Below are 27,214 nucleotides of genomic sequence, written 5' to 3'. Positions count from 1 at the left end.
AAAATAAAAATCTTACCTTCATGCCTAATCTCCTATTTCCCAACATATACCTTTGATAAAGTGACAGGTCAATTAATATTTGTGTGCTAAGTTATAAAGTTACATGTATAATTTAACTCCCACATTGAGTTAAACACAAATACAAATAAAGCTTCAGAGTAATTCAGATATTCTTTTGTTAACATTACTTGAATAATTAAATATAACATTCTTTAAGTACAACTTTGATATTTTAAAAACTCTCTCCCTGGACTGAATGTGTAACTATAGAATACCAGCCCCAAAAATATAGTGTTTCACACCTCTTAAAAAACTAGTATATAATACACGTGGGGGAAAAAAACACACTGAAATATGGAAAAATAAAAAATTCAACTTCATTATAAACTGATTATTATAAAAATTTATCATGTGACAATTCAGAATTATGGATATAATTATAGCTTGATGTGCCATATGTAATACATCTAAAGCTTTTACTTGTATATTAAACTTTACCTTTTGTCCTCTCAAAAAGAACTTTAAATAAATCAACATTACACTGAGTCTACTTCTTACAATGAAATCTTACAGCTGCTAGACAAAAGAATCAGTACATTCTTTCAGCAGTTTATTCTAAGCTCCCCTAGTCCAAAGAAGTTGCTATTTGTTCAAAATGTTTTTCCCTCCAATGACACAGCACTATCCTCTACCAGATTATGCTCCAATCCCTTTATGTGATAAACAGAAAATGAAAGGCACCTGGAATACTTAAGATGTGGTAACTGGTTCTAGTCCCAACAAAAAAACAAATCAAAATATGTCATAAGGACATTCCAGAAGTATGCTCTGACTCATTAGTATTCTTCTGCATCATCAAGAAATTTTAATCATTACTTATACAACTATAATTTAACCAAGGCATATTTATCATGAATTTGTAGACAAAAGCAAAATAAAGCATTTTGAAAAATGAGAGACTCAAGCTTAAAGTGCACATAATTAACAGCACTGAAATATATTATCTAAATATGACTAAAGGGGAATGTTAGATTTTATATATGGTAACAGAATAACATGTTTTTAAAAATCCAAAAAAGCATGCTTTATGAAGTGCAAAAATACTTTAAGAAGACTGAGATCTAAAGGCTGCTTAAACTCTTTATACTTTAATCAACTAGTACTGTTCAGTAAAGTTTTATTAATCATATTGATATGCCAAAATAAAATACTCCTTCATCCTTAAATTTAAAATCTGATTTAAAAGGCTTGAATTCAGGGCGAGCAACAGTGGCTCAGTGACAGAGTTCTCGCCTGCTATGCCGGAGACCCGGGTTCGATTCACAGTGCCTGCACTTGCAAAAAGGCTTGTATTCATAGGTGTAAGGTCTATCATCCAAATGGAATTATAAAGTAATCTGATATTACAAAGATAAAAGTTTGCAAATCCTGTTTAACTGTATAATTTAAAATTATTTAGTAAGAAATACATATTGACTAATTTCACACAGTAAGGTAAATAATTTGGTTAAAGGATAGCATTTTTAAAACACCATTTGAAGCATTAATTAGAACTCAAAAGGCCTTAAAAATGAACAATTCATAACCAATGAGTTTATTCACATCTAAGAGCTACATCAACATGTACTACTTTAGATATTTATTTCTTTAATATTAGTCACATCTGTATACATGGTACAAAAGAAACATAAATTCTTATTGAAACTGAAGCAAAAAATCTTTTTGGCTTAAAATGCAAAATAAACTACTTTTAATTGCAGCTTTATTTCCAGTTTTAAGATATTGATGTGTAAAATGGAAATAATTTTGATAACTGGCTATATTTAAGACACAAAAACCATAAATCATCACTAAGTCAGATGAATTAATTTACATATGACAAATGTACACTCTTAAATACACAAATGTATTTTCATTCCTATGTAATTGAAAGGTTGGATTTACTTGGTAAAAAAAATACATGGACAAACGCCCTCTATTGGTAACTAGAGAAAACTCAAATGGAGAAAAAATATTGGAATTATATAGTCAGATAGAAACCTACTTCCTATTTGTAAACAAGTAAAGCGAAATATGATGAAGAACATACATTTATAAATAAAGTTAGAGGAATTAGAAAATTATGGGTAAACAATTATTTCAAAAGGAAAGGGAAGAGCATAAAGACAGGGGAAAACTTTCTGCCAGCCCCAAATCTTTCCCTTAATTTCAACTTGAGAAGCAGGCTGACGAAGAAATAAGTTTTAAGACAGTCAAAAGAGAGGGGTCAATTTTCTTTCTCTTGCCTGGTCACAAATACATTAAAAATGCTTTGCCTCGCTACCTATATCTATTCTTCCTGCAAAACACACAATAACTGAGCCATACTCTATCCATGCAAATGGATGCTCAGATGACAAGTCTTCTTCAAAGTTAATTCAACTACCCCCTGTACACAGTACAAGGAAAAAGAATTTTCATTTTTAATACCACAAATCTAAGCATAACTCACTGGTTCATAACCTTGAGGCACTGTCCAAATAAGGTTCTATTAGAAGATGATGAATCCTCTAGGAAAACTGCTACCCAAGCTTCCATCCAATAAAGAAATAAGAAGACTTTTTCGGTGAGTTAGAAAATCAAGAGAGGTCAGTTTCAAGAGAAATCAAAACAGATCCACTTTGAAAACTTGAACATGAATGAATGTCCATAGCAGCATTATTTGTAATACCAAAAAAGTAGAAATAACCCGAATGTCCACCAACAATGAATAAATAAATAAAATGGGTCCATCCATACAACAATGGAATATTATTCAGCAATAAAAGGAGTGAGGTACTGATACATGCCACAATATGGGTAAACATCAAAAATATTATGCCAAGTGAATTAAGTCAGTCATAAAAGACAACCTATTTATTATGTAACTCCATTTAAATAAAATGACCAGAATAGGCAAATCTACAGAGCCAGAAACCAGACATTATCTAGGGCAAGAAGGGGTGTGAGGTTTAGGAGTGATTACTAATAGATAAAGCATTTATTTTGGGGTAATATAAAACATTGACTTGAACACACTAAATTGATGAACAGTATTTGAACTATATCTAATAAAATTGTTTTAAAACAGATAAAGTTTCTTTAAAAGCTTTTTAGTAAGCATTTCTACTAGAATTTTCCAGCTTCAATCCATTTTTTTCCTAGACTATTTTCAATTCAACAAAAATTTACCTAACTTATAGACCTAAAACAAAAATAACAATTACAAAGTATAAATAAGGTATAAAAATGACTCAAAATTCAAAGTGAGAATTTAAAAAGTATTTTTTAGTACTGAGTTCTCAACTTTTTTTTTTAACGTTCTATTAATATCTAAATTTCTGTAATTTAAAACTGCTAAGGAGCAAATATTAGAATTACTAAGAATAAGAGGCATTCTTTGTTAAACTGTATGAAAATTTCAGCATTTTAACTTTAATATTAGCAGCTATAATAATTTATATTCTTCCCAGAGAGTGGACTGACAATAATTTGTGACTGTATTTGTGACTATACTGGTTGTATCACTGAGCCCTTAAGACTTAGGAAAAATATTTTAGGTGATATAATACAAAGACAATTAATAGTATTTCTTAGGTTTTCTAGTACATTTCCTACAAACTTACCATCTGTACACTTTTTTCCAATTCCTGAGGAATTGCAAATGTAGATGAAGGAGCCTGAGTAAGAGGCCATGCACCAGCCTACAAGAAAAACATTGGAATAAAAATGTTAAATAGATCAATATCTAACTTGAAAGTAAATATTTTAAAAACAATTTATGCAACTAAAACACCATTTCCCCCCCCCCTCAAAATTCTGACAAAACCTGTCAGTATTACCATCACAGCACATTTTGTTTCAAATCAATATAACATGCATCTTTGCAAACCACTGTTCACTATTCAAAGAAATATAATCAGAAAGCATTCACTAATCCTTTGTAGATAAGAGTATTTAAAGTGATTATTAAATGCCCACAATAGAACACATATTCATACCTGTAGAACATATATTTGAAAACTAATTCCCAAATCTATTACTGTATCTTGGTTTTTGATAAAATTGTTGAACTTATTGTTGAGATCAGCGCTGACACTCATATCTGTGTACATCCGATGTAGCTTGCTGGTAAATTCATAACCACAAGCTTGCTGTGAAAAAGTGGTTTTGAAAAAAAACAGAAAATGAATAAACTATATTGATTAATAAAACTAGGTTGCTATAGCCAAGTCTTTGGGGAAATGACCTGTTGTATGTCAACACTCAAGGCCTACATTATTCACAACCCAAAGACAGCTGTGCAAAACTTTCAAATTTCCTTTCATTTTTAAGATATATTAAATAAGTGAATGAAAACACATATTTAAGAAACAATAAGGATCCTTTTAAAATAAAAACTTTTCTATAAATTCCTATGTTTTATTTTCAACACTGCAAAATGCTCCATTATTATATGCAAGATGCCCTGTAACATTTACAGATGGTGTCAAGAAAACATGAAAGATTACTGGGAATATTGAAGCCAGCAGCAATTAAAAATAACAAAACAAAAAAAAGTGAGCACCGAAGGTATATTTTTAAATCATCTATTGAGTAATAAGGAAATCTATTTCTTTGAAATTATTAAGAACTTTGTCATCACGTGGTCGGTAATCTGAATCTCTAATCCTGGGATACAAAAAGCTTTGTGTTCTGTTAACATTACTTTTAAAAACTCAAAATATGTTTTACTGTTATGTTTAAAAAGAAGTGTACAGGATATTTAATGTCTAATATATGGAAAAATTTTCATCTATTGAATAACTACTGAATAACTTAGGATAAATATGAATCAGTTACTACACAGTTATTCACTGTGTAAGGTGAAATAATGTAAAAGTGAACTAAAATTCAACTGCACTCCAGAAACCTGCTACTTAAAAGGAGTATTTAAGGTATATTTATTTATAAGTAATACAACTATTTTGTAAAGTTAATATGATTATATGTATTATATCTATATTTTGTCCTTTTCATACAGTATTTACATATACTACTGTATGAATATATCAATATACATTTAAGTAGTTCCCTATTGATGAATTATTTCCTGTTATTTCAAACAATATAGCAATTAATGTATCCATGTGCTAATAATTTCTAAGAGGGACAATACTGGATCAAAGGCTTACTTTACCTTTAATTTATTGATCATGGCTTCTTCAGAATCCATAGACATAGATAACCCATGAATTAAACGTTTTGCCAGCATTCTTGCATAGAACTACATTTAAAAAGATATTTTTAAAGATTACTTCCTTTCCGGTGATTTAAAAGTACAAAAGTAAATCAAAGTTAACTAAAACGCACACAAAGGTTTTCTATTCACAACTTACCTTTTGAAACACGTCCTTATCATCAATATATTTGAAAACAGTAATGAAGCTTGTGAGTTTGTCCTCTACTTCATTCTCGGTCATCCCTTTTGCTGATTTCTTTAATAAGTTGTCACAGTACTTAGCAAGCTCAAATAGAAATTGATAAGAGGTCTTATAAAGGATCCTTAGGTATATATATCATGTCTCAAAGGATATAAAGTTACAACAATTTGAAATAAGATCAATTACAGGGTCTTTGCTGGCCTAAAGCTTATGTTTTTAAAAATGTCAACAATTGGGCGGGCCGCGGTGGCTCAGCGGGCAAGAGTGCTTGCCTGCCATGCCGGAGGATCCCGGTTCGATTCCCGGCCCCAGCCCATGTAAAAAAACAAACAAACAAACAAAATATAATAAAATAAGAAAATGTTTAAAGATGTTTCCCTTTCTTCCTCCCTTCCTTCCTTCTATCCTTCCTTCCTTCTCTGTCTAAAAAAAAAAAAAAAAAAAAAAAAAAAAAAATGTCAACAATTTATAATAGCAAATAAAAGAATCAAATATCTAGGAATAAATTTAACCAAGGAATGAAAGGTCATATACATGGAAAAGATTGCTAAAGAAAAAAATCAAAGAAGACCTGCATAAACCTTGAATAGGGGATGAGATTTTATTGGTTTGTCCAGGTTAGTGGTGCCCTGATATATGGGGCATGTGTCCAGAGCAATTTTGGCAGTGAATAAAAGAAGCATGTGTAAAGTCCTCTTGGGACACTGGGAAGAACAGAGGAAATATTCAACTTCCCCATTTGGAGAATTTCCAATATTCTCACAAGCAGAGAAGACAACCAAACAAATAGGCTGAGCCCTCAATCTTGGAGTTCACTCCTATGAAACATTATTACAAAGGACAGGTTAAGTCTACTTAAAATTAGACTTAAGAATTACCCCCAGAGAACCTCTTTTGTTGCTCAGATGTGGCCTCTCTCTCTAAGCCAACTTGGCAAGTGAACTCATTGCCCTCCCCACTATGTGGGACATGACTCCCAAGGTTGTAAACCTCCCTGGAAATATGGAACAGAACTCCTGGGATAAGCCAGGGCAAAGCATCAAGGGATTGAGAAAGCCCTTTTAGTGACTAAAAGGGGGAAGAGAGAAATGAGACAAAATAAAATTTCAGCAGCTGAGAGATGTCAAACAAAGTCGAGAGGTTATACTGGAGCTTATTCTTATGCATTATATAGACATCCTTTTCCTAGTTTATGGTGTATCGGAGTGGCTGGAGGGAAGTACTTGAAACTGTTGAGTTGGATTCCAGTCACCTTGACTCTTGCAGATGATTATATAAAGATATAACTTTTATAATGTGACTATGTGATTGTGAAAACTTTGTGTCTGATGATCCTTTTATCCAGGGTATGGACAGATAAGTTAAAAAAAAAAAGGATAAAAAATAAATAAATAATAGGGGGATAAGGGGTGAAATAAACTGGGTGGACTGAAATACTAGTGGTCAGTGAGAGGGAGGGGTAAGAGGTATGGGATGTATGAGTTTTTTCTTTCTTTTTTTTTTCTGGAGTGATGCAAATGTGACAAAAATGATCACAGTGATGAATACAAAACTATGTGATGATATTTTGAGCCACTGATTGCATAATATGTACAGAATGTTTGTGTGTGAAGATCTGTTAACAAAAATATTTAAAAATAAAATAAAATAAAAAGACCTAAATAAACAGAAGGATATTCCATGCTCATGAATTGGAAGACTAAATATTGTCAAGATATTAAATCTATCCAAAGTGAATTACAGATTCAACACAACCCAAATTAAAACTTCAACACACTTCACTAAAGAAACGGAAAAGCCAGTCAACAAAATTTATATGGAAGAGTAAGGGGCCCCAGGTAGCCAAAATCATTTTGAAAAAGAACAAAATTGAAGGACTTCCAAGTTTTAAAACTTATTACAACGCGACAGTAATCAAAACAGCATGGTACTGGCATAAAGAAAGACACATACCAACAGAATCAAAATGAGAGTTCAGAAATCAACTCTCATATCTACTGTCAATTAATTTTTGACAAAGGTGTCAAGTCCACTCAATGAAGAACAAACAGTGTCTCAACAAATGGTTCTGGGCAAACTGGATATCCACACATAAAACAATGAAGGTAGACTCCTACCTCATACCATATCAAAAATAAACTCAAAATAGATCAAAGACCTATTTAGAAAAAAACACAGAGAAACATCTTTAGGACCTTGTATTAAGCAATGGTTTCTTAGACGTTACAACCCAAAACACAAGCAACAACAACAACAAAAATATAAATGAGAACACCAAATTAAAAATTTGAGCAACAAAGGACTTCATGAAAGTAAAAAAACAACCTACAGAATGAGGGAAAATATTTGGAATATTTCGTTGAAATCCTACAACGCAACAAAAAGAAAATCGAATTAAAAAATGAGCAAAAGTCCTGAATAGACATTTCTCCAAAGAGGATACAGGAATGGGCAAAAAGCAGGCGAAAGGATGTGCAGAATCACCTGCCATTAGAGAAATGCAAATCAAAACCAAAACAAGATACCATTCCATACTCCCTAGAATAGCTACTACTAAAAAATGGAAAACAAGTGTTGGTGTGAATACAGAAATACAAGAACGCTTGTACATTGTTGGCAGTAATATAAAATGGTACAGTCACTGTGGAAAACAGTTCAGCTGTTCCTCTGAAAGTACACAATCACCATATGACCCAGCAATCCCACATCAATGTATATACTAAATGAAAGAAACGAAAGCAGGGGCTTGAACAGATATTTGCATACCAACGTTCCTAGTAGCATTATTCACAATGGTCAAAAGACGGAAGCAATCCAAGTGTCCAACAACAGAAGGAGGATAATTAAAATGTGTATGTATACACAATGGAATATTATTCAGGAGTAAAAACGAACTAAGTTCTGATTCATGAGATAACACGGATGAACCTTGAAGACATCATGTTGAGTGCAATAAGACAGACACAAAAGGCCAAATATTATATGACCTCACTGATATGAAATAATTAGAATAGCAAATTCATAGTCAGAAACTAGAATACAGGTTATCAGGGTCCCAAGTAGAGGTAAAGAATGGGGAATCAATGTTTAATCAGTACAAAATTTTTCTTATGGGAGGTTGGGAAAGTTTGGGTAATGGATGGTACTGATGGTAGCACAACACTGTAAATGTAATTAACCCTACTATACCACTGAATTACATATTCAAATGTGCTTAAATGGGGGAAATCTTAAGTTGTACATGTGTTACTGGGGGAAAAAAGCAACTACAGGACTATACAGCACAGTGAACCAAAATGTAAACTATGGACTATAGTTAATAGTATAATCATAATAATATCGCTTCATCAATTGTAACAGAATTAAAACAAAGTGTTAATAATACAGAGAATGGTGTGATGAAGACAGTACATAGGAACTGTATTTTCTGCATGTTTTTTTCTGTAAATCTCTAACATAAATCATAAGAAAAAACTGTATGAAAAACACGAAGAACGTAGAAAACTATAAGTGATAGAGTAAAGAAAAAGAACTATAAAGAGGTAAAAAAATCAAATAAACATTTATTCACCAATAAAGCACTGACATAAATACTTAAAATTTCTAAAAGAACATGCAGGTGAAGTTTAAGTAGCTCTTTAATATTTGACAATGAATTACATTTTCTTTAATCTTACAACAACCTTGTCTATAAGTTTCCTTTAAAGGTTACCAAAAATTTATCATTAGATTTCCTTTAGATTTAAGATATAACCAAATTTCCATGAAGAAATACAAATAAATTTTTTCAAAGTAGAGACCTTTAAAAATCCAAACTTTGCAAAATGTAATGTTTTCTCATTTAATTATTACTTAAGGAAAAAACTAGGGTATATGGTCCATTGCATGTCAAATTGTATATGACATAGATCATCAGTTTTATTTTTACTAATTTAATTTTCATCTATTTTTCTAAAAAATGTTTAAAAAAAAAAACCAGCATGACATTCTCCTCAGTTTTCATTTTCTAATAATGACTTTTCATAAGATTGCTCTTAAGCAACCATCAGCTTACCAGTTCAGGTGCCTTGCAAACAGACTTGGGTTCTCTGTAATTTACTACTGAAGTAAGAGCCTAAAGAGAAAACAAGCCAGAAAAGTATAGCTGGTTCAGTATATGTTATAATCTCTACATTCATAGAAAACATGGCATCTTAGTGGTAGTTTGTAATATCATTTTCATATCTAACCTAGGATAAACTCCTCTAACTGAATTCTTCATGACAAATATATAATAATAATTTATCCTGTTCCTACTGAAAGGCATTTGTTATAACTCATTACTGAAATTTAAACAGATAGAATAAGGCCACTTTTTCCTCTTACAACAAACTTGTAAATAAATTTCCTTTAAATATTATTTAATATAGCTAAAGTATTAGACACCAAAGGAAAAATCAGTGTTAAAGTTTTATATAAATATATATATATATATCTTCAGAAGATATATTATCAACAATTCCTCTATAAAGCATAATCACAGGACATTGTACAAATGCTCAATGTAATCATTCAGTTTAATAACGTAAAAGTTATGCTATTTCCATTTTGACTTTTATGTTTAAATTAGTTATTTGAGGTTAATTTCCATACCTGAAACAGATATCTCATAAATTAGAAGGCTTAATAGATATCTGAAACTGCCAACAGAATGATGATGAAAGGATGATGATGAAATAAAGGGAAATATATATATATAAAGTTACCTTATCCAATGCACTCATAAAGTGCTGATCACCATTCAAAACAGTGTTGATAAGTTGAACAAATTTACCATGTACTTCCAAAACTGACTCTACAAATAGTGTTGGCATCTAAAAATATGAAATATAAAGTAGAAAATCACATTTTAAGAAGTTCCAGGACAAATTATGCTTACTAAAAGCTTGTTTATAATTAAAGTTTTCCACAAGCCAATGTTTTCCATGGACAAACACACACATACACACACACGCACTTTCTCTTTCTCTCTCAGAAAATGTTTCAGTTAAGATGGTCTCGATAATGTAGAATTTTGACACCGGAATGACTTGTCAATCAATACCAGAAATGCAAGACTGAATAGTACCTTTGCCAAAAGAATCCAACAAAAACATACTTCTCCCTTGTGTTGGAATATCATAATTTAAGGGTAACACACAAGATATATTCTCTGAACTACCAGGCCTATCACACTCATAGAGGGTTATATAAAAAAAACTGCCTTCAAAGACACAAAAGGCTGAAAAAAAACAAAAATGGGAGAGTTAAAGAGCCAGCATCTGTGAGGGACAGGCCCTTGGAGCTGGGTAAGTACAATCCTCCACATCTCAGAAAGAAGAAATACCTAGTAGTGCAAATATGAGCTTCCCCTCTTAATGAAGATAATCATAAAGAAGTCAGTGCCTACCACTTAACCAAGTCAGCTAAAATCGTAAGTCTACCACAAATGCATTCTTCTTTTCTCTTCTTTTCGTATTTATCTTCCAGCCCGATATCAAATTTTATGTTTCTATGCCTGAATCTATAAGCCTAATATAACATCATAAACTGAATAAACAATACAAACTAATAAACCTAAATATAAACCAGTACTTCTACCAGATGGAAAATGTATGCATTACTGTGGCAAGATATAAAAAAATAATATTATACAATAAATTATTTTCAAGACAAATTTAAACTAAAGTGATCAGCTCCTAATACAGGCTTCTGAGCAATGGTGCCCACACACAAATTACTATGTTACAGAAGAAGAGTACAGCTCTATATAAGAAAGAGATCGAAGCAGCATTTCATATCGTATCTGCCTTCTTCATCAAATACCACCAGTAATAACAAGGCAGGCAGTCCAACAAGATTTGATGGTAGGAGCACACTTTCACAGGAAAAGGCACCTGACTGGCAAGGTGCTTTTGAAAAGATGGCAAGTTAAAAGTTGTCCATCTTATCATTGATTAACCATTCTACCTCTACAGCTATCTAAGTATTAATACCAACTTTGTAGAAATAGTTATTTAGAAACAGCAAAATATTTTTTTCTGTGAGAAGTTAAGTAACAATTGCTAAATGAAGAAAGGAACACATCAACATGAATAAAAAGTCTATCGCATTCAATGATTTTCTAATAATTTGTTAATTCTCAAACAAGCCCTAAAGACTTTAGGTTTAAAATGATTTAATAAAAGACATTTGATTTGATGGGATGGTGGGACTACGTAATTTTTTATTTCATCTTTTAAAACAGTAAAGTCAAAAGAAAAACTCCATGATAAATCTGATTAAGAGAAAAACTGTTCAGTTCCTTACACAACTCACATTTTCCTGAGTAAGATTACTGGTTGCTCTAAGGCCCTCATCATGGATATGATTTTGCAGCTCCTGAATCATATGAGGTAAACCAGTGGACACAGCACGAAGTAAGATATACATATTTGCCATGTCTGAAGGGAAAAAAGATGTTGATTATTAAATTCCCAAATATTTCAAAAACTACTTTTATTTCAATTTATTAGGTAATATATGGTTCAAAATACAGAATTACAAGAGTATACAGAAAAAGTTTCCCTACCCCCCTGTCTCCCAGCCACCTAGTTCCCCACCCCACAAGAAAGCAATGTTGTTGTTTACTAGCTTTCCAAAGATGTTTTATGCACATTTGGGCAAATAAACATATTATTCCCTCTATGTATACAAATAATGTAGCATTTTATGTATTATTTGCACCTGCAGGATATTTAAATATTTTTATATTTGCACATAAAGGGTTTCTCCTTATATTTTAAAACTGTACTGTACTCCATTATATGGACATATTATAACCACTTACAAACGGATGGAAATTTAGGTTGTTTCCAATCTCTTGCTATTACAAACACTGCTGAAGCTAATAAATTTTGTATTTGGGCAGCATATCTGTATTATAAATCCCTACAAGTGGAATTGCCATGTCAAAGTTTAATCTTGAAGATTAGAGCCTTCCAAACAGCATTCCCAGCAGCAGAGAGCTCCCTTGCCAGCAATGTGTTACCAAATATTTTGATCTTTGCCACTGAGAGGTGAAAAATGATGTCTCAGTGTAATGGCTTTTATTTTACACATTCTATTGAAGTGTAATATACAGAAAAAAGTACAAATCAAAGTGCAAATTTCAGTGAATTATCACAACTGAACACACAACATGCTCTTTTAATCACCACCCAGGGTAAAAGCCAGAACATAACCTACAACCCAGAAGTCTCTTTCATGCCTCCTTCCAATCACTACTTCTCTGCAAAAGTAACCACTGTCATGACTACTAAATCATAGATTATTTTGTCTCTTTTTGAACTATATATGAATGAAGTCATTCGCTTTCATTTCTCTATAATATTCATTGTATGAATATATGATACTTTATCCATTCTAATGTTATTGGACATGTGGGTGGTTTCCAGTTTGGGGCTAATACAAATAATGCTTCTATTAATATTCTCATACACAAAGTTTTATGCTTACATGCATGCATTTTGGGCAGGGGTTATATACCAAGGAATGGAACTGCTAGATGATAACACATGCATATATTCAGCTTTTGTAGTCAATGTCAGCTTTGCAAAGTAGTTGCATCAATATATATGCCTAACCAGTGTATAACAAGTTTCCACTTGCCTACACTCAGTATTTTCATTCTTTAAATTTTCTGTTAAAATGCAATTAATGTATTGATATCATAGTATAACTTTAATTTGCATACCATAGTATAACTTTAATTTGCATTCTTCTATTTTAATAAGACTGAGTACCTTTTAATATGTTTATTGGCCATCTGGATATCTTTTGTTCTCCAGCTGACTATTCAAGTTTCTTGACTTGAATATAATATAAATTATATAATAATATAATATAATAAAATATAAAATATTTTATATTTAGATATAATAAATAAATATATTATAAATATAAAATAATATAATTAAATATAAAATATTTTATATTTTAAATATAAACCTTTTCAGTTACTGCAAATATTCAACCGTATGATTGTCTTTCATTCTCTTAATGACCTTTTGATAATGCAAAGGCTTAGATTTTAATGTAGTACAGACTTGGTCAATTTTCCATTGTTGTTAGTGCTTTTTGTGTTCTATTTAAAAATATCTCTCTCTACCTCAAGGTCATATAGATATTCTATGTTTCAGAAGTGTAATTATTTTATCTTTTACATTTAGGACAAAAATCTGCTGTGAATTGACTTTGTGTATGGTGTTTGAGGGAGAGATCAAATTTCATTTCTTTCCAAATAGATTTTCAACTGATTCAGCACTGTTTTCAAAAGATTAACTTTTGCCCACTGCTCTGCAGTGCCACTTTAGTCTTATGTCAAGTTTCTGTAGATGCATGGCTCATTTCTAGGCTCTTTATTTTATTCCATCAGTCTATTTGCCTATACTTGTCCCAATGCTTCACTATCTTAATTACTGTGCTTTTATCCTAAGTCTTGCTATCCTGTAAAGTAAGTCTTCAAAATAGTCTTAGCTATTCTTATTCCAAGAGTATAACCTTTAGAATTAAAGCTAAAATCTTGATTTTTGACTAGACTGCCTAGATCTAAAAATCAATGCTGCTTTCAATAATGCTTAGCTTTCTGTGTAGGTCTGGCACATTCTTATTACATTTACTCCTTGCTATCTGGTAATTCCTAATTTATTATCTCTTTTTCTAAAAATTTCCATTTTTTCAGTGCTTATTGCTAGCATCCATGTGTATTTGCATTTTGTATTTCTCCTATTGTAAGGGAGATTAGCTATCTTTTCATATATTTAAAGTATATTCATATTTTCTTTTCCTACCCTCTACCCTTTCTCCTATTATTAGGAACTTTTAATGTATTAAGAAAATTAGTATTTGTCATATAAAAATGTGCAAACACATTTTCCAGTTTTTCTTTTGACTTTAGAATATACTATGAAAACATATTTTGCTAGTCTTTCAAAATACACTATTACTAATCTGTAAAAATGTATATCTAATAATTTAGATATTATTAGTAAAATATGCTTTAAATCTAAGGTGGCTGAAAGATGATGGAAGAAGTGGCTTTGTAGTTTTATTTCTATTTACATTTATGTTTGATATTACTTACCATTTTTTTTCTCTTGCCGAATGATATTATGACATTCTGCATGTAAGAACTGTAAGTGGTCTGCTACCATTCTTTGCTGACATTCATGAATCACTTTAGTATATGAACTTGGATTTAAGTATTTTCGACATCGAATTTCTTCATCTTTTAACCTACCTAGAACCTATGGAAATATATTCTTATAGCATGAACTATTCAGTTTTACTATGAGGAAAAACACGTATATCTGTTAATAACTTAGGTAACCAAATTATAATGATTTAATTAAACACAGTAAAGGTAACAAGAATTAAATAACCATTTTTAACCCAAATCCCATATATTGTTTCAAATATTTATTTAAGCTACTAGCTAAAATCTACCTTTCACCACAATCTTATGAACAAGAACTGAAGTTAAATTGTCTGCATTCTGTCTTCATTACTGAATCGCAAAAATCCTATATTATAGACAACCTAATATGCCACAGGAAAAGTGGGCACAAATTATTAAAAACAAAAACAGGTTTTATTCTATATAAATGTTTTACTATTAAACTAAAGAATAGTTTACATTAACTGGGCCAAATAGATTATTTTACCTTGGTTTTTCTTCTTGTAAAATAACAATGTAAACAGTATGTGCAGGATTGTTAACTATCACATTACAGATTTCATAAAATTTTTGGACAGCAAACATATTTAGTCAAGTCAAATGTGCCCATCAACACCTTTACTAAAGCCTATCCTATACAAAAAGCACTGTGCTACAAACAATACATTGGTCAACATTAATAAAGAATGAGCTAATGAAAAAATACCTACAGAATTTCTGGCTGAATTTCTTCCTCAAAACAAAACTGCAACATTGCTGCAATAGAACTTACGCTACCATAGTAACTGATGTACAAATTTATGTAGTTTGAAAACATTCTGCAATGTGAAGCTATTAAATGGAGTTTCTGAATTTAACTGGCCCCAGGGAACCATGTACATTTGAGCTTTGGTATAGTACTGTTGTGCGTGCCTGGGCATCCAGAGAGGGAACATATGACGGTGATGTTGGGAGGGGAAAAAGGAAATAAGACATCATTCCTGATACCTCTCAGAAACCTTTTGGTGAAAATGAGGCTCAAGAGGGTAGTTCCGCTGCGCTACCCTCCTGTGGACCCAAGACAATGACACTATCACAGAAACCAACAGTGGGTAGAAAGTGTCTAGATTAAAAAGATGTTCACATTTTGATCAATTGACCAATTTCTTCATCTTTTTTTGGGTCATTTTTTCCTTTTAAAATAAAAATAGCCCTTAAAAGTAATCCTACTAAAAAAATAATTTATAAAAAGTAATCTTATTAATCATTTATAGCACACTATAAATTACCTTAATCTGCTTGACAGAGTAACTACATGTAACAGGAATTAAAAGTATGGAGATAAGGGAGGATGAAAAAAGCAAATAAAAAACAATGATAACTTAGCAAGGAGCCTATCAAGACAAAGGTAGATAAGAATGGGGTGTCCCAGTACAGGACTTCAAAGAGCTGTAAAAGCACTGGGAGTCAAGAGGAAAATTCCAAAACTGGAGGAATGATACAGAAGAGAAGCTATACTAATTAGGCTATACTAATTAGTCTAATAACTAAAAGTATAGAGATCAAATCCTAGGATTTTAGTGCTTGAAACTATTATGATTCACCATAATATCTTGAAATGAACGACTCTGATAAACACTATTTTCCAAATATTTATTTCCAATTGCTGACAGCCAGACATAAAGAGGTATATAGGTATCACTGTTGCTTTGTGTGCATATTTTCAGGATTAGATCTAAAGCTTTAACATGAATCTAATAAGAAAATAGGGCTAAGAACTAAGAACTGATCTAGTGTAACCTGCACTTAAAGGAATGAGGGGAAAACAAGGCTTGGATGATTTACTCAAGGTACCAGAGCCAACTAGTTGCAAAAGCAGAAACAGAATTAGATTTCTGACTCCTAGACTAAGATTCTGTAGAATATTTAACAGTGTATCAGTAAATGCTAATGTTTCTTGATCCATCTATATGCTACGGAAGCAAGACTACAACTATTCCATTTTACCTTTCTTGGCCCAATAAACTAATAAAAATCACCCAGTACTAAAATGTTTGAAATCCAAAACTGCAGAAGAAAACACTCAGTTCAAAGTTCTAATTTATCTTTTATGATGACTGAATTTACTACTGAGGACATACACATGAAATTTTAAATGATTATTGGTCTGTATTGCTTTAGGGATCACAATTTCTTGTGGACATTTTTCTCAGCCTTCCAAGAATATAACAGACTATTGAGTGACCTATACAAGTATATAGAATTACTATATATCCCCTTATTTTTATCTTTTATTTTAAAGAGAAAAGCCTAACACCTAGCTTTTGCATGTATCATACCATCCTATTTCCATTTCTAAATATTGGAAATACAGTTTATTTTGCCAAAAATGTGCAACTGTATTAATTTTAAAGATAAGCAAACCAAGCAAAAGCGACTTATCAAAAAAGCATCAACCATGATGAAAATTGGAGTAGCATGTTTTCTCATGGAAAATGCTTTAGCAAGGTCAAGGACTTAAAAACAGGTGTTCTATGTTAACTATAACAGGGTAACATTCAAATAAACTGAACAGTCATCTACTTAAAAATACATTAACTACCAAAAAAATACATTAACAAGGAAAATCAATATTAAATAAAACTGTGAACTGATGTATAATTGGTAAAATGTATTTAACATAAATTTTATTTCTTACCTTTTCCATATACTGTGAACAGTTTGATTCTTGTAATAAATTTGAAGCTTCTTGTTTGTAATACTCTCCTGTTTCAGTTAGAAAGGGAGACTCAAAGATTTCCTGATAAAACTATATAAATCAATTAAAATCATATTAGAAAAAACCTAGAGCAAGTAATTTAAGAAATTAAAGGTCTGATTATTTGTTTTTAAAGGAGGTTTTTTTACCTTTAAGGGAAATTTTTTCTTATACTGTTCAACATGAACAAAGGAGTTAATAACCCCATGGATTACTTTCTGGTTTGGGTCTTCTCCACCACGATCACTAAAATAAGGAATCACACAAAACATTCTTGAAACACATCTTAAAGGTCAATGCATGCATGATGCATAAAAACAATTTTTTCATTATGACAGCTGAATTAATATTTCATAGTTAATATACATATGAAGTGTCATTTCAAAAAAATAAAAACTTTTGAATTGCAAAATTATAAATATAATCTCAATAAGATGATACTTCATTAATTTTAACAAAGTAGCTACAAGCCCATTAAGTGAAGACTTTAATACTGGTGTTTAAGAATTTCACTCACCATAAACTCTATTATTAGAGGATTTGGTCTGAGAATGTCAGCGTTTGAACCATTATAAATTTGCCTACAGTAATTTGATCATCCCCATTCCTCAAAGTCTACCCTATTTATCACTCACTGAAATAACTAATAGCTGCAGGCTTCTCTAAGAGAACTGTTAGAGTTGTCAAGGTGTTTTCCATTCAAGCACAGAGGTACTGATTCAGAAATTTATTGAGATACGTTTTAAAATTTCTGTATTCTTTTTTAGTTGCAAAGGGCTCCAAAATCATCTCAATTATTTATGTGACATTTGATAAGTTTCTGCTTAGTCAAATGTGCTACAGAGACGCAAATACTAACAATTACAATAAGAAATATGGGTGAATATTCATTTTTCTAAATTACAGAAATAGGAAAATGAAATAATCAGAAAATAATAGTCTGCTTAATGCCCTAGTAAAATAATCTGGCCTTAAACTGGAAGTTTCTGACTCTAGCCCTAAGGGTCAAATCAACTCATTATGTGGTCAAAGGCTCACCCTACTATTGGCAGTTTTCCATCCCACTTAAAAATATTTTTTTAAATAAATAATTATTTTATAAAGAGAGCCATAGAAAATATATTATCATCATTCTCTAATAAAAGTATCTTGTTCTTTATACTAGAATATAAGAATTTCTAAACATTTAAGTTTAAGAAAAGCATTAAGGCAATTACCTTTACATATTAGTGTCCCTCCCTGCCTCTGCATCCCTCTAATTCTCTTTCATTCTTCCTGTAATTATCTGGATATTCTGGGGAAAGTTTTTTGTATATGAATTAATATGGCTACAATAACTTTGTCAGTCACAGAATCTTAGATACAAAGTCTATATCACAATATCACTAATATAAGAAAAATGAGTTAATACAAGGTCACACATAGTGAGCTCATTTCCTCTGTTCAGTCTCAGAACAGAGGAAATGAGCCCAAATTCTTTTATTTTCTTACTTAAAAAACTTTTATTTTGAAATATTTTCAAACTTACAGAACAAATGCAAAAATACAAAACCATTACGAGATCCTTAATGTACCCCTTACCCAGAAATCCAGATTTTAACACGTTTCCACATTTGTTATATCATTTTATCTATCTATCCATCTATCCACTTGTCTATTTATTTTCTAAACATTTGAGATAATTGCACACATCATGCGCCTCAAACATAATACTTTCATATACATCTCCTAAGAACAAGGATATTTGCTTATATAACCTCATTAAGTACAGTTATTAAGAAATTTACCAATAATATAAAGCACATAGTCCATATTTCAGTTTTCTCAATTGTCCTAATTATATCATTCTGGACATTTTCTTCTCCATTATTAGATCGAATCCAGGATCACGTATTACATTTAATTGTCTTGCCTCTTTAGTCTCACTATGGCAAAAAATGTTGACTGACTTTTTTTTCAATCTACTCGGTTTATTTTAACATTTATTCCCCCTATTATTTATTTATTTGTAATCCATATGTTGAGCCCAAATTCTTAAGCCCAAATTCAATTTGGTGAAAGAATGATCTAACATCTAATATTTGCAATACATAACTTTTTTTTTCCTTTTAACTTTCCCTAGGACCAACTGAAATCAGTTAAGAATGAGAAAGACTTTAATATTGGAAAACCAGGTTACCTAAAATTATTTTCAATATAATAAAGAATAAAATTCTATTTTCCCTACTCAGCATCAGGAAATCTTACACTCCTGCTATTCTGAACAATCCCACCATATATTTCTGATGCAAAAAGGCCCAGGAAAGTGGACAGAAGGTATTCCCTAGAAAACCAGTGATATTCCTAGATAATTATATATTTTTTATACAATTGCATGAAAAGTACTGTGCATATATCTTTATAATTGCACAAAAGTACTGTGCAAAATCATTATAAATACACCATATTCCTATTAGGTTTATAAATAATAAAAGTATATTGTGAAATGATGCTAAGTTAGTAATTCATAAAAGCAAGGAATAAAATTGGTCATCTGAATAATTCTGATCCTATCCAATAGTAGTTCCAGGCAATGAGACTTGAGAAAAGAATATCAAGAGTTTTTAGAAATATGTGTAACCTTCATTTATCCCTATATTTAAGACAAGAATAGGGTTCCAACAAACTAAATGCAGCCTCTTGCTCCCACTCTCAATCTGAGAAATAATAGGAGACTTTTCACTACTCCATTGTTGGCAGTAACTCTGACTTGCAGCAATTAAAAAGAGATGACTAACCTGGTCGTTCCCAGAAACTTCGGTTATTTAGGTGACAACTGAAACTCAGAATTGGAGCCCTGAAGCTATGAAAGTCAGCAGTATCCCATATAGGAACTGTTTAAAAAGCTGAAAAAGTGATCAGACTTCAAATAGAGATATAAATGAAGCTGATCTGGATAGGACTAAGGTAAATCAGAATACAGGGTAAAGGATGATATGGTCCATATTTTAAAACTTCAACTTCTGTGTGAGATCAAAAGGAGAGGTTTATTGGGTGCAAAATTTATATTTTGGGTAGTATATTTCCTAATTTAACTTGTATGGTAAATGTAGTTAGACACCATTAAGTACATGGAATCTTGAATAAGGCATGAGATTTTGTTGGTTTATCCAGGTTAGTGAGATGTCCCAATATATCCCAGAGTAATCTGGGCAGTGAACAGAAAAGCTTGTGCAAGGTCCCCTTTGGGAACTGGGGAGAAAGAAGGAAATATTCAACTTCCCCATTTGGAGAATTTCAGATATTTTCACAAGCAGTGGGGACAACTAAATCAATAAGCTGAGCCCTCAATCTTGGGGTTCAGTCCTATGAAACTTACTCCTGCAAAGGATAGGCTAAGTTACTTAAAATTAGGCCTAAGAGTCATCCCCAGAGAACCTCTTCTGTTGCTCAGATGTGGCTTCTCTAAGCTAACTGAGCAGGTAAACTCACTGTCCTCCCCTCAATGGGGGACATGACTCCCAGAATGAGCCAGCACCTGGCATCAAGGGACTGAGAAAGTCTTCTTGACCAAAAGGGAGAAGAGAGAAATGATACAAAATATAAAATTTCAGCAGCTGAGAAATTTCAAATAGAGCTGAGAGGTTATTCTTATGCATTATATAGAAATTCCTTTTTTAGTTTATGGTGTATTGGAGTGGCTGGAGAGAAATACCTGAAACTGCTGAGTTGTGTTCCAGTAGCCCTGATTCTTGAAGATGACTGTATAAAGCTATAACTTTTACAGTGTGACTGTCAGATTGTGAAAACCTTGTGTATGATGTTCCTTTTATCCAGGGTATGGACAGATGAGTAATAAAAATATGGATAAAGAATAAATAAATAGTAGGAAGGACAAAGGGTAAAATAAACTGGATAGATAGGAAAAAAAAAAAAAGAGAGAGATGACTAGAAGATAGGAGAGGGCAGAAAAAAACTACAGACCAAAATGCAGATTAAGAACTGCTACAAGGAGAGCGTGGAAGAGAATGGAAGAAGACAGCTTAGAGCTGGGGGGCACATCCAAGGTGAGGAGACTGGTTAAAATATCAGGAAGAACCAGGTCTCTGAAGTCAGGTAGTAAACAGTGTGGGTTTATGCTGGAGCAGTAAGTACAGGGCTTGTGTAGATGTGATACCCAAAAAGATTAGGAAATCTTCACACCCAGAAGATTACTATAGCATCCCATCTGGCAGCACCTCCTAGGCTCCCCACCTCAGAAAGGCAAAGGATGAAGTTTTTCATCCTCAGATCGGGGTAATTCTTAAAGTTTGATAATAGCAAGTATTTGTGAGTGTGGTGAGTGTGTAGAGAAAACAGGTATTCCTCACACCCTGCTCATAGAAGTACAGTTACCTCAGAGGTAAGTGGGCAAAATTCTAAATGCACATGCTCTATGATCCCAAACAAACACATTATGTATGCACAGTAGCATGCATAAGATGGTTTCTGAAGCAAGTGTTGCTTTGGTGCAAACAACGGAAACCTAATGTACAGGCCTAGGAAAAGAGTTTAATAAAATGAGGTAGAACAATACCAAATATTAGGGAGCAGTTATAAAAGAATGAGATCATTTCAATATACTAACATAGAAAAATGCCAAGATATGTCATTGAATTAAAAAAAAAAGTTAACAAGGATTAACATTTGATTAACAGTTAACCAAATGATAACAGCTATTACCTCTGTGGAGTAAGACTGAGGAAAGGATCTGGAATATTCAAAATAATTATGTATCATTTATGTATTCAGAAGTGAGTTTTTCATTGAGTAGCTGATACCAGGTCTGGGGAAGAAAATGCACAAGAGATAAGTCTGGGACATTCTGACACATTAAATAGCAAGAAAGCTATCAAAGATGACAGGGGTCATATAAAAAAAGACTCCAGCACTGGTTAGCCAGAGGGAGACAATGTAAGCTTTAATAAAATAAGATCTACAATGATTAGAAGCCCATAAAATATTTAAGCCTGTGAGTTCATCATGATTTTCTAAAAGCTAATTGGTCACTACTTGAAGATAACAGGGAACCAATTCATTATCTTGAAATCTAGGCTAAAGGAAAAGAAAAAAACAAGGATATATCTTATCTTTCCTATATGAACTTTATGACTGGGTGACTAAATAGTAGACGAGGAAAAGAATATCTTTATAAAACTATTTCAGGTAATATAAAATAAACAAAATGACAGTGCCAGAAACTTAATGTCAGAGTTATAGCTGCTAGCATTAAAAAAAAAAGGTGAAAATCAGATATTATGAAAGAACACAATTATTACCCATAGTCTTGGCAGAGGAATCAAACCTGAATCTGAGAAGCCACTAACTGCTAATTTGTAGGAAATGCTGAGGACAGAGGAATGTACTGAAATGTAGCACATGCTAGTAATTAGTAAAACCCAGACCACTGGAAAGTTTACAGATCAAAAAGCAGTATTTGCTAGCATATAAATAACAAGGGGGATAAAATGGATGGATAGGAAATTTGTTGATTAAAAGATATAAAAGGGGCCACGGTGGCTCAGCAGGTAAGAGTGCTTGCCTGCCATGCCCGAGGACCTGGGTTCGATTCCCGGTGCCTGCCCATGTAAAAAAAAATAAAAGATATAAAAGACAATATAAAGTTGTTTTTTCTTTTAAATGGACAAGACTAAACTATAATGTCTACGAATGCACACATGGGTGATAAAACCCTAAAAAAACCAAATGATTATCTAAAAAGTCACGATAGCAGTTACTGTTTTGGAGAAACAGACGAGCTAAGGTTGGCAAAGTCCTATTGTTGACCTGGCTGGTAGGAACATGGATATTTAGCTTATAATAATTCCCTAAGCTATACATTTGGGTTGTATAGTTTTCTGTATTTACATTCTATAATAAAAAGGTTAAAAACAATTTACAACAATGAAAATAACATGTCAGAGGAAATATAAAGCAGCCTTAACAGCCTATGTTGTAAATCGCTTCAAATTCAAAGCGAAAGAAAATATTTAATTTTAATTTTTATTCAAAGAACACTCAACATCAACTCCATTAATTTACTGGGGAAAAGAAGAACAATTTAAAAACCATTTAGCATTAAGTGTTTTCACAAGTTCCCTTAAGCAACTAGGCAATTCCTTTTACCAGAATTTAAAAATCTATCTTCTTGATCCCAGGTTTCAGCACCAAAAAAAAAATCTTCATTCTCTTGGGGGCAAGGGGAGCAGGTGGTTCACAGTCTGGGAATTGAAACCAGGTTTTCCACATGGAAGGCAAGCATTCTGCCACTTAACCACTTGTATACCCTATCTTCTCTTTTTATAGGTTAATAATGCAATTATAATTCCAAAGTAAAACCAAAGTTCTTATAGAAAATATACTAAGTACTGTTATTTATGTTTCAATTATTTGATTAAGCTTACTTTTTATACATCACTAAAACTATTAAAAGTTTTAAACTGTTAACATTTAAATCAATGAAGTTATAGTATTTTATTTATTAAAAGCATAAACAACTTTAGATTGTTACCATACTGCAAGTTCTATATTATTGGTAATTGTATTATTATAAAAGATAAGTTATTTATGAACAAAATTACTTTTTATTTTTTTCTAGTGCAGTAAATACTGTGAAATATTGGTAACTGTACTGTATTATTATAAAAGATATTATTTATGAACAAAGTTACTTTTTATTTTTTTCTAGTGCAGTAAATACTGTGAAAAAAATGCAGATACACAAGCTATGTTTACATCACTTGCTTTTCTTCCCTATATAGGAGTACTCTCTACTTCTGTACTTTTGGATTACAAATTAAAGTTTGTGTGCATAGAGTGCATGATACCATGAAAAAAATTTAAACTGTCAAACAATTATTTCACTGACTCTCTTAAACAAAGAAACAAAAAGTATAACCTAGATTCCACTTTTAAATTTAGTACTTCAAAATATCTTGTTCAACCTGCATGAAATATGGGAATATTCCTATAATGTTTATATACCTCAAGAGAAGCCACATTTACAAATTCAATTAAGGAAAAGGAGTCTGGACCCAGTTTTGTTCCTTAAAAGCAGAAGTCTGTAAGTCAAGAGCTCCTGCTTTTCCCCCTTTACATGACATTACATTGCCCTTTTGCTTTTCTTTTAAATATTTTTTTCTCCCCTGCCAAGATCTACTCCATCCAATAACTGAGCATTTCAGCATCCATGAGCCTCATGAATGTTTACTTAGTGGAACGAACGCTTTGATTTCACAAAAATCTTTCACTGACCTGACAGATAACTTCTTTAAAGGTTGACCTGGTTGTCTTCTTCTAAAAATTTCAAAGGTTAACATATTACCTGAGGAGTTGAGGAGGCTGGGGAATCCTGATTACCTTTATTTTTATCTTACAATAAAAAATAAAAGCCAATCCTATTTGTGATTATATACAACCAATCCTAAAGAGAGGAATAAAACGCATCTTCATATAACCAAAGTTACACTAGGAAATCCTTTTTCTTTAAAGGCACAAACCAAATTAACCCATCCAATGATGAGTCTAAAACTACACAGCTGAAAGAGGGAGAAAGTACACTACTCTGGTAAAATAAAGAATAATTACAAAGTTAACTGAGGAAGGGATTATCCACACCAAACTAGAAAAAGAGCTATTCCATTAGTATCAGTTTCATATTACACGTAGTGGAAGGAAGTATTTCAGCTAAAGGACAAGTGCTTAAGAATCAGTCTCAAACAAATGTAAACATCTGTTAATTTACAGTTTTAAAGCAGCAATATCTAATAAATGTTGAATATCTAACCGCAAACAATGTACTAATCAGTGAATGTATTCAAGCACTAGGAAAGAACATTCCAAAGAACATTTCATCTTATAGTTAAGGAATTCAATGAAATAATCTACTTAGGAAACTAAATATTTAAATGAGATTAGATCTACCAATTTCCAATCTAAGTGCTGTTCCTCTCAATCAGAGACAGTTACTTAAAAATAAAAAGATTAAGATGGAAGAGATGGGTAAAGGATTAAGACATAAGGAATCCAAAAACAATAAGAAAGAAGAGAATCATTTTTCTGAATATATACACATATAACTACTGTGTCAGGAGTCTGAAACCAGTCATGTTTCAAAATCGCATAACCCACAGGGGTAAAAAACTTGATCTTTCCAAAAGGCAGCTTCAACCTGACAATTATATTACAAACTTGAAGAATAAATGCTATAAATTAATTCTACCCATTAGCAAATGCCAAAAGATTAAAAATATCTTTAAAAACTTAAGAGGACAGATTATCTTAAATAAGGAAATATTACAAGTATAAGCTTTAAAATGAGAAATGAGAAAAATGCTCCCTTTCCATCACTTCTCTTCAAATTGCTCTGGAGGTCCTAGCTTAGGCAATAAGGCAAAAAAATAAATAAAAATGGATATATATATATATGACGCAGCAATAAAGCTATCATTTGCAGATTACCATAGTTCATATAGAAAACCCAAAAACAATGCAAATTATTAAAAATAATAGTTCAACAAGGTGGTTGAATATCAAATTTGTATATAAATATCATTTGCATTTCTATATACTAGCAGAAAATAACAAAATAGACAATTAAACACTTTTTGTAATAGTATCAGAGAATTCAACCACCTAGAATTAAATCCAACAAAAAGAATAAAGGACTTTTACAGATAAACTATAAAAACTCATTAGGAGGGCGGGCCGCGGTGGCTCAGCGGGCAAGAGTGCTTGCCTGCCATGCCGGAGGACCCCGGTTCGATTCCCGGCCCCAGCCCATGTAAAAAACAAACAAACAAACAAAATATAATAAAAATAAGAAAATGTTTAAAGATGTTTCCCTTTCTTCCTCCCTTCCTTCCATCCTTCCTTCCTTCTCTGTCTTTCTTTCCTTCCCTTCCTCCCTTAAAAAAAAAAAAAAAAAAAAAAAAAAAAAAAAAAAATAACTCATTAGGAAATATTAATGAAAAAGTAACAAAGAAATAGATGTACCATATTTATGGATAGGAAGACTTACTAGTGTGAAGATATAAATTTTCTCCAAACTAATTTACAGAATTCATTCAATTTCAATCCAAACAGAAATTTTATTAAAGGAACTTTGTAAGATGATTTTACATGTATATGGAAGACTAAGGTGCCAAAGAACAGCACTTTGACTTCTGGAAACAAATTTGACCTACCAGATATTAAGTCTTATTAAGCTACAACAATGACCATAGTGAAGTATAGGCACAAAGACAGACAATCTAAAAAATGGAACAGAAGGGAACACTGAAACAGAACCACACATATAAGAAACTCTGGTGAGAGAGGAATGATGTCAGAACAGTGGGGAAAAGAGAAGAAATTTAAAAATTTTGATGTTACAATTTTTTTTCCATTTGCATTTAACTCTGGACTTTGCTTATGATATTTCCATGTAAACAGAGAAGGGGTGGGGGTGACTTAAGTCATAATGGTCTCACCCTTGAGCATAATTTCAGAAGAAAGAAACACTTTTACCAATTCAACAGATATTAATTATGGAGATTTGTTTCAGATTACAATTTGCCAAGTGATTCTGTTAGAGACAGAGAAATACATTAAATAAATGCCAAAACATTTCTGACCCTGGGAATACACAAACCTTACAAAAAGTATTTAAAATTTTGTATGCATACATATTTGAAATAGTTTTCTGTGGGTCAGTTCCAATTTTTATCATATTCTCAAAGGAATATAAGGATCTCTCCTCAAAAAGGATAAAATCCACTGTACATAAGTAAGAAAATATTTTGG

General features: G+C 31.9%; 1 protein-coding gene across 11 annotated transcripts in view; it reads right to left on the bottom strand.

The window, feature by feature from the left end:
* CUL2 (cullin 2) overlaps positions 1-27,214 on the bottom strand; it is a 167,674-nt gene that overhangs the window by 15,879 nt on the left and 124,581 nt on the right. For 10 of the 11 annotated variants that reach the window (XR_013171992.1, XM_077151922.1, XM_077151926.1 and 7 more), the window contains 10 exons: positions 17,563-17,659; positions 17,354-17,464; positions 14,584-14,746; positions 11,769-11,902; positions 10,187-10,294; positions 9,496-9,555; positions 5,397-5,525; positions 5,198-5,284; positions 4,020-4,172; positions 3,645-3,722 (listed from right to left, as the gene is read on the bottom strand). Coding sequence is in view for 10 of the 11 variants with exons in the window: in XM_077151922.1 (XP_077008037.1) it covers positions 3,645-3,722; positions 4,020-4,172; positions 5,198-5,284; positions 5,397-5,525; positions 9,496-9,555; positions 10,187-10,294; positions 11,769-11,902; positions 14,584-14,746; positions 17,354-17,464; positions 17,563-17,659 (1,120 nt within the window). In the remaining variant the exon portion in view is untranslated. The remainder of the gene's footprint in view (positions 1-3,644; positions 3,723-4,019; positions 4,173-5,197; positions 5,285-5,396; positions 5,526-9,495; positions 9,556-10,186; positions 10,295-11,768; positions 11,903-14,583; positions 14,747-17,353; positions 17,465-17,562; positions 17,660-27,214) is intronic. The other variant, XM_077151931.1, reaches the window with a different exon arrangement.

The sequence above is a fragment of the Tamandua tetradactyla genome, chromosome 1 (assembly GCF_023851605.1).
Source record: "Tamandua tetradactyla isolate mTamTet1 chromosome 1, mTamTet1.pri, whole genome shotgun sequence".
Lineage (NCBI taxonomy): Eukaryota > Metazoa > Chordata > Mammalia > Pilosa > Myrmecophagidae > Tamandua > Tamandua tetradactyla.
The sequence above is the reverse complement of the archived record's forward strand: the minus strand, read 5'-3'. Positions and strand labels throughout refer to the sequence as shown.